This window comes from Aulonocara sp. 'chitande type north' Nkhata Bay, unplaced genomic scaffold (genome assembly GCF_057382095.1).
Source record: "Aulonocara sp. 'chitande type north' Nkhata Bay isolate Kocher_YH1m ecotype deep benthic unplaced genomic scaffold, A_spYH_male_GT1.1 unmapped_scaffold_23, whole genome shotgun sequence".
In the NCBI taxonomy this organism is placed as follows: Eukaryota; Metazoa; Chordata; class Actinopteri; order Cichliformes; family Cichlidae; genus Aulonocara; species Aulonocara sp. 'chitande type north' Nkhata Bay.
The window spans coordinates 1,255,249-1,267,742 of record NW_028234355.1 but is presented as its reverse complement, the minus strand read 5'-3'; the positions used below and the strand labels follow the sequence as shown (position 1 = coordinate 1,267,742).

The window sequence follows — 12,494 nt, the reverse complement described above, 5'->3', positions numbered from 1 at the left end:
CACTTGTATTTTTATTTTTATTCCTATTTATTCTATTTATCCCCTTCGTATATTTTATTTATATTGTCTCTGTATTTATATATATGTGTGTGTGTGTGTGTGTATATATATATATATATATATATATATATATATATAATATTCTGTAACTCTGTAACTTCTGTCGGTGCTGTGCTTTTTTGGAAATCGAATTTCCCAGAGGAACCCACCCGAGGGATTAATAAAGTTCTATCTAATCTAATCTAACATGTCAGAAAGGTAGGCTGATAGGAAAAAACAACGAAAATACACTACATGAGGTAAGAGGAGGAGAAAAAAAACTCCACTCAGACTGAGCTCCTAGTGGGAGAACAGTTTGATAACAGAAAAAATACCTCAGCACAAAAGCACATGACTATCAATACACCATAGAAACACAAGACAAGCAACAGGGGCGGGTAAAGGGTAAGAGAGAGCCGGTGTAGACAGCGCATCCGGTCCTGCAGCATCTGTGCTGGTCCAGTTGACTGCTATCTTCCCCGGTAGGGCACAAGCATCGAAGGCGTTGGAAAGGGAGAGGGGATGAGTGAGTGCTTATCAGTGTAAGTGTGTGTGTCTGCGTGTCCATAGTTTAGCTGAGACAGTGTCCTTCGGCCTATCAGGCTAAGTAAACAGTCCTCCAGCCAATCCAGGTGTCCTTGCATGGGATGGGAAGAATAGCCGTAACACAGCTTGGTGAAATTTCTGACCTCTTGAGTTTCAAACATTTTTTAAAATGATGTTGTTTATTTTTTCTTACTTTTTTTTACACTAAATTTACTAACCCAAGGTGTTATTCACCCCTACTGAGATTTTCAAAGGTCGTCAGCTCAATTCTCCTGCTTTTGTTGTGCAAACCACCCATTATCTTTGAGGCCTGGCACGTTTACTCAGAGTAGCTCAGATCCAAGGCAGGCCAAACCTCTGTGTTACAACCTTCAGAAATGCCTGCCGTATCTATACAAAATATCCCACACATTGACTGACCTGCAAATGTGTAAGACACATTCACAATATATGGAAACACAAGTCTGTTTTATTTATAAAAAATTGTGTGAAAACAGAATGAAAAGTTGCTAATACAATGACATGAGTGACATGTGTGATCTCCCCAGCGTTGCATGTTCTCTCCTTTGCCTGTTCATGTAAAAATAGCAAAACATAAAAAATTAATTCTGTCCCTCAGTTCCAGGTTGGTTCATCTCTTCATCTTTCTGCCTTTTGTCTTAGGTTACTCTCCCACACAGTCTGTCTGTCTGTGTCATAGTCTGTTTGCAGCATTCAGCAATGCAGTTCCTTGACTCTCACCACAGATCTTCCATTGTGACTGTGTATGTGAGGGAGTGGCATTGCATTACTTCAGCACAGTGCTGTGCATAAAAGCAGACAGCCCAGGCTGGAGAATCATTTCTTCTTCGCATTTCTGACAAGGCACATCAGGATGGCCTCTGTATCACTGCCTCACAGGAAGAACATCTGCGCGCAACAGGCGCGCATCCATTTCCTTGCTTCAGGAAATGGATGAAGCAGACTCTGATGGAGGAGAGGTTTCATTTGTCCAGCAGGCCACTGATACCTCCTCAGAAGAATCTAAAAAGGAGACGGAACAAGAACCCAACATGCCTCCATGGAAGAGGCACCGTGGTACTGGGAAGCCCAGTCTGAGCCACACGGCAAAAGACGGCACTGTGTGGGTAGAGGAGGACATTGGAATGCCCAGTGCAGTAGCAAATCGCTCGTGCTTCACTCGTGCTGGACCCACAGAGTCTGCTAAGGTCTGTCATTGCCATAGTACGTAGGGCTGCTCAATTAATCGAATTTTAATCACGATTACGATCTGGGCCTTCAACGATCATTAAAAATGACTGAGCCGATTATTAGCCCCTCCCTAATTTATCCGCGACACCTTAAAGGCCGGTCCGTGAAAATATTGTCGGGCATAAACTGGTCCGTGGCGCAAAAAAGGTTGGAGACCGCTGATTAAGAGGACCCGAGGGAAGCTCGGAAAGCTAAGCAGAAGTTATTTGGAGAGTGACTGCCGTTGGTTGAAAAGAGAGTTTAAAAAAAACAAACTTCAGTGGTGTTGCACACTATTTTATATTATTTTTTTAAAGTCATTGTTAACCCTTTAAAGCCGGTCAGAGCAGCACGCTCCGTTTTGCGTAACTATTTTTAAATCCCTGTAGAACCTGAACCGTGTAAGCTAGCGCAATAATTTGTTTTGCATATGAAACCGGAGGAGTTGTACTTACATCTGATGCCATCAGCTTGTCCTCGGTCACGGTTTCGTTCCACATATAGCTTTGCAAAAATTGCATAAAAAGCGCTTGCAGGAACAAAAACATAATATTCCAGAAACACGCTTTGCCGTTCCTATCAGCTGTTCGTAACACTTCCCACAGTGAAATGATGCACATGCTGTTTTCTTTGCAAATTTGCATCATAGGATTGTTTTTTGTTTTTCCTGCAGTATATAAAAATTGCTGTATCTCCAAAATAAAACTATGAAGACACTCAAAATAAATTTCCTGTGGTGGGAAACTATTTTTTGCAACTTTATTGTATTTAAAGTTTTGAGGGATAAGCCCCTTAAATTTCTCCAAGTAGAAATATACAGTGGGGCAAAAAAGTATTTAGTCAGCCACCGACTGTGCAAGTTCCCCCACTTAAAATGATGACAGAGGTCAGTAATTTGCACCAGAGGTACACTTCAACTGTGAGAGACAGAATGTGAAAAAAAAATCCATGAATTCACATGGTAGGATTTGTAAAGAATTTCTTCGTAAATTAGGGTGGAAAATAAGTATTTGGTCACCTCAAACAAGGAAAATCTCTGGCTCTCACAGACCTGTAACGTCTTCTGTAAGAAGCTTTTCCGTCCCCCACTCGTTACCTGTATGAATGGCACCTGTTTGAACTCATCATCTGTATAAAAGACACCTGTCCACAGCCTCAAACAGTCAGACTCCAAACTCCGCCATGGCCAAGACCAAAGAGCTTTCGAAGGACACCAGGAAAAGTATTGTAGACTTGCACCAGACTGGGAAGAGTGAATCTACAATAGGCAAGCAGCTTGGTGTGAAAAAATCAACTGTGGGAGCAATCATCAGAAAATGGAAGACATACAAGACCACTGATAATCTCCCTCGATCTGGGGCTCCACGCAAGATCTCATCCCGTGGGGTCAAAATGATCATGAGAACGGTGAGCAAAGATCCCAGAACCACACGGGGGGACCTGGTGAATGACCTGCAGAGAGCTGGGACCAAAGTAACAAAGGTCACCATCAGTAACACACTACAACGGCAGGGAATCAAATCCCGCAGTGCCAGACGTGTTCCGCTGCTGAAGCCAGTGCATGTCCAGGCCCGTCTGAAGTTTGCCAGAGAGCACATGGATGATACAGCAGAGGATTGGGAGAATGTCATGTGGTCAGATGAAACCAAAGTAGAACTTTTTGGTATAAACTCAATTCGTCGTGTTTGGAGGAAGAAGAATACTGAGTTGCATCCCAAGAACACCATACCTACTGTGAAGCATGGGGGTGGAAACATCATGCTATGGGGCTGTTTTTCTGCCAAGGGGACAGGACGACTGATCCGTGTTAAGGACAGAATGAATGGGGCCATGTATCGTGAGATTTTGAGCCAAAACCTCCTTCCATCAGTGAGAACTTTGAAGATGAAACGAGGCTGGGTCTTCCAACATGACAATGATCCAAAACACACCGCCCGGGCAACAAAGGAGTGGCTCCGTAAGAAGCATTTGAAAGTCCTGGAGTGGCCTAGCCAGTCTCCAGACCTCAACCCCATAGAAAATCTGTGGCGGAAGTTGAAAGTCCGTGTTGCTCGGCGACAGCCCCAAAACATCACTGCTCTCGAGAAGATCTGCATGGAGGAATGGGCCAAAATACCAGCTACTGTGTGTGCAAACCTGGTAGAGACCTATAGTAAACGTTTGACCTCTGTTAATGCCAACAAAGGTTATGTTACAAAGTATTGAGTTGTATTTTTGTTATTGACCAAATACTTATTTTCCACCCTGATTTACCAATAAATTCTTTACAAATCCTACCATGTGGATTCATGGATTTTTTTTTCACATTCTGTCTCTCACAGTTGAAGTGTACCTCTGGTGCAAATTACTGACCTCTGTCATCATTTTAGGTGGGGGAACTTGCACGATTGGTGGCTGACTAAATACTTTTTTGCCCCACTGTATTTGTGTGGGCTGAGATTTTACTTTCAAAGAAAACACAGTAATGATCAGATAAGCCCACATCAGACACAGTAATGTTTGAAATGCTCAGGCTCTTGGAGATCAGTAGGTCAAGAGTGTGTCCTCTATTATGTGTGGCCTCTGTTACATGCTGAGTCAGCCCAAAGTTGCCCAGAGTGTTACTCAGGTCTTTAGTCCCTTTGTCCTGAGGGTTGTCCACATGGATGTTAAAATCCCCAACAATAATTACACAGTCGAAATCAACACAGATCACAGACAGCAGTTCACTGAGGTCATTAAAAAAGTCTGTGCAGTATTTGGGAGGCCTGTAAACATTAAGAAACACAACTTTGGACGGGGCCTTCAGCTGTAAAGCCACATATTCAAAAGACTGAAAACTTCCAGGAGATAGCTGCTTACATTGAAATGATTCATTAAATAAGACAGCAACCCCTCCTCCTCTCCTGCTCACCCTGGCCTCACTGATAAAACTGTAGTTAGGAGGGGTCGTCTCGATGAGAACAGCTCCACTAAGCGAGTCATGGACTAAAGTAAAACAGTATGTTGGATGTGCCATGCAATGCTCAATTACATGGGTGGGAACTAGTGTGTTAGCGCAGTTAGCTCGTTAACGTGTTGGCCGTCTAGCCCCATGCACGGGGCGATCGGTGGTAGCTCGTTAACGGAGATTTGCCGTGTTGTGGCGTTAAGGTCATTTCAACGAGATTAACCTGAAAGCACTAGTGGGAACACAACGACTATGACTGCACATTTACGCCGACATCATCCTAGTGCAAAGACAAAAACAACAAGCATGCTACTAACTATAGCCGAGTCATTTAGACAGCTGTTAGCACATGATTCTCCTTATGGGGACCTGATATGTTTAATATGCTGCTGAGAATATAGCCCAGAAGAAGCGGATAGTATAGCTTTTATTTTGGAAAGAGACATTTCTCTGTAATAAACTCTCTTTTCCAAAGATGAGTGATTCCTCAATCAGATACAGGGCTCGCAAAATCGCTAGCCCGACATCCTGGGGCTAGCAATTTTTTCAGTCGGGCTACCAAAATCTATCTCTGCCCTGCCCGTCGGGCTATTGTAGGAAGGAAAAATATATGTCAATGCTTTTGCATTCTTTCAGAAATGTAGCTGGGTAATTATGTCATTGGCATCGGTGAGCCACTGTCAATATGTGACATATTGAAATCCCGTTTGAATTTGCGCTTGTTTTTTTGCTTTCACTTTGCAATTTTACAGGTCACCAGAGAACTTCAATCTATACATCTAAAAACCACAGACCAGGCGAGAAATTTGGGTGTAGTGATGGATGCAGACCTAAACTTAGAAAAACACATTAAGACAATAACAAAATCAGCTTACTATCACCTCAAGAATATTTCAAGGATAAAAGATCTGATGTCTCAACAGGACCTGGAAAAACTAGTCCATGCATTCATCTTTAGTAGGCTTGATTACTGTAACAGCATCTTTACAGGTCTACCTAAAAAATCAGTCAGACAACTACAGCTCATTCAGAACTCTGCTGCTCGAGTCCTCACTAAGACCAAAAAAGTGGACCACATCAGTCCAGCTCTGAGGTCTTTACACTGGCTGCCTGTCCGTCAGAGGATAGACTTTAAAGTTCTGATGCTGGCCTATAAAGCTCTGAATGGTTTAGGACCAAAATACATCAGTGACCTCCTAACCCAGTATGAACCTTCCAGATCCCTCAGGTCATCTGGATCCGGTCTTTTATCAGTTCTCAGAGTCAGAACCAGACACGGAGAAGCTGCATTCAGCTTTTATGCTCCTTATATCTGGAACAAACTCCCAGAAAGCCTCAGATCAGCTGAAACACTCAGTTTATTTAAATCCAGGTTGAAGACTCACCTGTTCTCAGCTGCATTTGAATAAAGCACCAAATCCACACTTTTAAGCTTAAATTTCAAAACTTACACTAACTACTGATCTTATCTATTTCTGATTTTATCTGTCTTGATTTTATATACTGTTTTGTTTGTTTGTTAATTAGTTAAGCTTAAATTTCAAAACTTACATTAACTACTGATTTTATCTACTGTTCTGATTTTATCTGTTTTGATTTTATATACTGTTTTGTTTGTTTGTTTGTTTGTTAAGTGGGATTAGAGCTCTGGGTAGCTCCCCAGCTGGGTCTAGACTGGGTCTAGAGAGTATTTTAAATTCGGGGAATTTAAAACAGAAAGTAGCTCGTCCACATAAGGACTGGTAGCTCCCCTTACGATAAGGGTTCAGATCGCGCGAACAGGTGTGGGATTAGAGCTCTGGGTAGCTCCCCAACTGGGTCTAGACTGGGTCTAGAGAGTACTTTAAATTCAGGGAATTTAAAATAGAAAGTAGCTCGTCCACAGAAGGACTGGTAGCTCCCCTTACGATAAGGGTTCAGATCGCGCGAACAGGTGTGAAATGTGTGTGTTTAGTTAGTTTGTTTGTTTGCTTGTTTTAATCAATTTTAAATCATGCTTTTTATTTGTTTTTGTTTCTAATGTCTCTGTAAAGCACTTTGAATCACCTTGTTGTTGAATTGTGCTATACAAATAAATTTGCCTTGCCTTGCCTTGCCTTGCCTTGCTTACCTTCAGGGTCATACGTCACATGAAAACCAAAATAATTCCAAACGCCAGATCTGAATGAGGGTGGGGGAGGTTCATGTTGCAAGGAGAGCTTAACTTCTGTCTTGCTAGCTTGCCCTGCGCTCTTCATTCTGACTATGCTGTCTGTGTTGAGCGCTCAGTGGATCTGCGTTCGACTACTCCGCCTAGGCTGCACTGTCGAGCGCAGATCCACTGAGCGCTCCACACAGACAGCATAGTCAGAAGGAAGAGCACAGGGCAAGCTAGCGAGACAGAAGTTAAGCTCTCCTTGCAACAGGCAAATTGACCCTCATTCAGATCTGGCGTTTGGAATTATTTTGGTTTTCATGTGACGTATGACCCTGAAGGTAAGCGAGTCATGGACTAAAGTAAAACAGTATGTTGGATGTGCCACGCAATGCTCAATTACATGGGTGTGAACTAGTGTGTTAGCGCAGTTAGCTCGTTAACGTGTTGGCCGTCTAGCCCCATGCACGGAGCGATCGGCGGTAGCTCGTTAACGGAGATTTGCCGTGTTGTGGCGTTAAGGTCATTTGAACGAGATTAACCTGAAAGCACTAGTGGGAACACAACGAATATGACTGCACATTTACACCGACATCATCCTAGTGCAAAGACAAAAACAACAAGCATGCTACTAACTTTAGCCGAGTCATTTAGACAGCTGTTAGCACATGATTCTCCTTATGCTGCTGAGAATATAGCCCAGAAGAAGCGGATAGTATAGCTTTTATTTTGGAAAGAGACATTTCTCTGTAATAAACTCTCTTTTCCAAAGATGAGTGATTCCTCACCAATTCCTCTGACATCGTCTTATTAATCGTTAGCTTACTATGCAAACATGACAAGTGAAATCTCCCGCAGCTTAAACATGTGAGAGGTTGATCGCGCAGAGAATCGCTGAGCTTATGTGAGTGCGCGTGTAAAAGCATTTCAGTTCTGCTGAGCCAAATAAGACAGGTCAGGGTGAAGAAGTGACAGCCAAATAAAAGCTTACCACAAAACGGAGAAGTTATGACAAATCAGACTATAAGGCAAAAAGAAAGTGCAGCTTTATGGTTTCATGGACAAAATAATTTCTGTGGCTGCAATATGACGAGCTATATAACCAGGGCTGCACATAAGTGGTCCACAGGTGCGCATTCGCTGTCAAAATAAAAAACGCGCACAAGGGTTAGGGTTAAATTTAAAAACTGTACTTTTGAGTTAAAATATATATTTATAATTTTAATAAATGACAAATTAAAAAGGCATGAACATTTTTTTTGTATCGAAAAAATATCGAACCGTGACACCAAAGTATCGAACCGAACCGAACCGTGAATTTTGTGTATCGTTGCACCCCTAATATATATATATTGGGGGTGCTAGTAGGTGTTAGGTTCAGGGAATTTACGCAAATTTGCACGGGGTTAGTAAATCTAGTGGTAGGGACTTGCACCAAGAAAAAAGTCAGTATTTCTAGTGTTAACCATAATGTAAACCAACAAGAGGCCACCAGACAGGAAAACATACAAAGAGACTTTAAGAGAATGCTAACTGCCCCAACAGTACTGACCTAAGCCTAATCTTAAAAGTAGAGAGGGTATCTGTCTTCCGAATCCAAATTGGCAGCTGTTTTCACAGAAGAGGGACCTGAAAGGTGAAGGTTCTACCTGCCATTCTCCCCAACTTTCAGGTAATGAATGGTTAATCTAAAAAATAAACAAAAAAATACTGCAGTGAGTGTCCTGTAAAGTTTTTAACTAATTTTAAATAAACTTTTAAATGTTTTGTGCACTTTGATTAAAAATTTTCAGGGATACGACTTTGTTTTGTTTGATTATATATCGTCTTTATTTTCTCATCGTAGATGGTCTGTTTATATTATTTGTAGAGTTTGTAAATGAGCAGCCAAAATGGTTTTCACTGAGTCAGCAAAACTGTTTCTCCCCACAACATGATTTTCATTGGTATATCTAAGCAACATGCTTACCATGTGGAGATTTGCTAATGGTTAAGGCAAAAAATGTATGCTTTTTGATCTGTCCCTTCAGATTTTCCACAACATGACTGTAAGGATGTGGAGGGGCTCACAAATCAGCAGGTCTGTAACCAGGAGAAGAACTCCAGTTTAGGCCAGGAGGATCCTTCACAGATTAAAGGGGAACAGGAGGAACTCAGTACCACTGAAGAGGAAAAACCGCTTGTACTAATGCAGGAGACTGCAAATTTTCCATCTCGTGAAAAAAGTGACCACAGTGAATCAGAACCATGCTGTGACCAGTGCCTTTCTCACAACTCTTCTGACACAGATGAGGATGAAAGCAAGGATGGTAACTCACACAGAAATAAGTCGGAGCAAATCGTATCAGGCTTGTCAGTTCAAAATTCCAAGACAGCTAAGTTATGTAGAACCTGTGGGAAAAGATTTATTTGGAAGTCAGACTTAACTAAACACATGCGAATTCACACAGGCGAGAAGCCACATTGCTGTAGTAGTTGTGGGAAAAGATTTACTAGGAAGAGTCACTTGAATATGCACATGCAAATTCACACAGGTGATAAGCCACATTGCTGTAGCACCTGTGGGAAAAGATTTACTAGGAAGAGTCACTTGAAGAGACACATGCAAATTCACACAGGTGATAAGCCACATTGCTGTAGTAGTTGTGGGAAAAGATTTCATGTAAAATCAAATTTGAAAACACACATGCGAATTCACACAGGCGAGAAGCCACATTGCTGTAGTAGTTGTGGGAAAAGATTTACTGTGAAGGGTCATTTGAATATGCACATGCGAATTCACACAGGCGAGAAGCCACATTGCTGTAGTAGTTGTGGGAAAAGATTTCATGTAAAATCTAATTTGAATATGCACATGCGAATTCACACAGGCGAGAAGCCACATTGCTGTAGCACCTGTGGGAAAAGATTTACTAGGAAGAGTCACTTGAATATACACATGCGAATTCACACAGGTGAGAAGCCACATTGCTGTAGCACCTGTGGGAAAAGATTTACTAGGAAGAGTCACTTGAATATGCACATGCGAATTCACACAGGTGAGAAGCCACATTCTGTATTACTTTAGTACAGTTGAAAATGCATTTCGGAAACCATCCTACATGCTAAGTTTCATTCTTAGAAAATGGTGATGGCAGATCACATAAACAGTGTTTGGATCATTTAAAAATGAGCATTCGGAAAAAAAACCTTCTGTTACGTTTCGGTGTGTCAGTGTTTTGTTTTTGCGTGACTGTTATGTATTTCCTGCTTTACTTTGAAAGTCTGTGTTATTTTAGTGTGTTCAGTTTACGTTTTCCCTGTCTCGTCAGTTCTAATTTGCCCCAGCTGTGTTTCCCTCCTGTGGTCCATTCCCTGATTGCTCCTTCTATGTATTTAAGCCTTGTGTTTCAGTATGTCATGGTCGCGATCTCCCCCGTGTTGTAAATAGTTTGGTGTTTTGTTGTGAATAAATAGTCTGTTGTAAATACTTTCGTTTTGAGACACTTTCGTTTTGGGATTTTGGTGGAGGGCCTTCGTGGTTTTATTTTCCTTATTTTTATTTTCCTGCGTTGCACCCCGGTTGCCTAGGCCGGGGTGTAACATATGGGGGCTCGTCCGGGATCGCTGAGGGGTCCGAGGACCGCTTCAGCCGTCTGTCTTCGCTGGAGGGTCCCGGGATTGCTGGAGGGTCCGAAGGAGGGACAGCTTCGGCCTTCTGTCTTCGCTGGAGGGTCCGAGGACCGCTTCAGCCTCCGTCTGCCTTCGCTGGAGGATCCGAGGGACCGCTCCAGCCTTCTGCAGCTGGTGGGCTGCGTGTCCGTGTGTGCAGCTGGTGGGCTGCTCATCCGCCTTCGCTGGAGCGTCCGAGGGACCGCTCCAGCCTTCATCCGCCTTCGCTGGAGGGTCCGAGGGACCGCTCCCGCCTTCGTCGTCTGCTGGAGGGTCAGTGGGACCGCTCCAGCCTTCATCAGCTTCGTCTGCCTTCATCCGCCTTCGCTGGGGGGGAGGGTCCGTGGGACCGCCCCAGCCTTTGTCGTCGCTGGAGGGTCCGTGGGACCGCCCCAGCCTTTGTCGTCGCTGGAGGGTCCGTGGGACCGCTCCAGCCTTCTGCAGCTGGTGGGCTGCGTGTCCGTGTGTGCAGCTGGTGGGCTGCGTGTCCGTGTGTGCAGCTGGTGGGCTGCTCGTCTGCCTTCGCTGGAGGGTCCGTGGGACCGCTCCAGCCTTCATCCGCCTTCGCTGGAGGGTCCGTGGGACCGCCCCAGCCTTCGTCGTCTGCTGGAGGGTCCGTGGGACCGCTCCAGCCTCCATCAGCCTCGTCTGCCTTCACTTCAGCCTTCGTTTGTTTGATCAAACATTTCACTTGGGGTTACATGTTTGATTTTTGGGTAGGGGGAAATGTTACGTTTCGGTGTGTCAGTGTTTTGTTTTTGCGTGACTGTTATGTATTTCCTGCTTTACTTTGAAAGTCTGTGTTATTTTAGTGTGTTCAGTTTACGTTTTCCCTGTCTCGTCAGTTCTAATTTGCCCCAGCTGTGTTTCCCTCCTGTGGTCCATTCCCTGATTGCTCCTTCTATGTATTTAAGCCTTGTGTTTCAGTATGTCATGGTCGCGATCTCCCCCGTGTTGTAAATAGTTTGGTGTTTTGTTGTGAATAAATAGTCTGTTGTAAATACTTTCGTTTTGAGACACTTTCGTTTTGGGATTTTGGTGGAGGGCCTTCGTGGTTTTATTTTCCTTATTTTTATTTCCTGCGTTGCACCCCGGTTGCCTAGGCCTTGGTGTTGTGCCTCCCACCGGAGGATGGTGGCGGTATTTTCCCTTTTTTCTCTCCTAGGAGGTGGACACCTGGGCGTGGCTGCTAAGTATCCGGGTGGAGTCTTTACCTATCCTCGGACTGGATAATTGATGGACCACCTCCAGTACTTAACGTCCGGATGACAGACACCTGGCAGTGTTTTTTGGGGAACCCCGTTGACTCGATCACGGAGTTGTGTGTGTGGTTATTGTAGTGCAGGCTGGAGTATTCACGTGTACCTCTAGCCTTGCCATGTAAATAATTGTAAATAGGTTAACAAGTGGCGGTCACTTTTTTTTTGTATCTTTGCTGTATAACTTTCACTGTCGCAGCCTAGTAGGCGTGAGAAGCCGTTTTCTTTTGTTGAACAAGTTTTCTCCTGTTTTTCGTTAGATAGTTAGGTAAGTGACTTGTCTTTTGTTTTGGCTTCTTTTTATTTTGGTGTAGGGAAGACTAGGGATTGTTTTATAGGGAGTTTTGTTTATTGTTTTGGCATTGCTCACTGCTGATGAAAATAAATGGCTGCTTAAATACTTAAAAAAGGTGTCGTTGTTGGGGTTTGTGCGTGGGTGGGAAGTGAGTGGGGCAAACTATTTGTTACGTTTATTTACTTGCCGGGACCAGAACGTAACTGAGCTTCTGAAAAGGTTTTCAGAAGCTCAGTTTCTTTTTTCACACATGGACAAGAAAAAGTGTTTGTCTCGCAACATGAAATGTTTGCACCTTTATCACATTTTCTGACATCATTTTTTATTGTTTATGGGCTTTGTCTTTACTGAAGTTTCTTCATTTTCTTTGGCATGGCCTCAACAGTGCTTGAGATATTTTTGGGTCTTGAC

The 12,494-nt window shown here is 43.4% G+C and overlaps 1 protein-coding gene across 1 annotated transcript in view; it reads left to right on the top strand.

The window, feature by feature from the left end:
- The window catches only part of LOC147300622 (uncharacterized), a 28,776-nt gene extending 16,579 nt beyond the window's left edge, over nt 1-12,197 (top strand). The window contains exon 7 of the mRNA XM_086285057.1: nt 8,909-12,197. Coding sequence (XP_086141183.1) covers nt 8,909-9,945 — 1,037 coding nt within the window. The 3' untranslated portion in view covers nt 9,946-12,197. The remainder of the gene's footprint in view (nt 1-8,908) is intronic.
- Nucleotides 12,198-12,494: the final 297 nt, after the last annotated feature.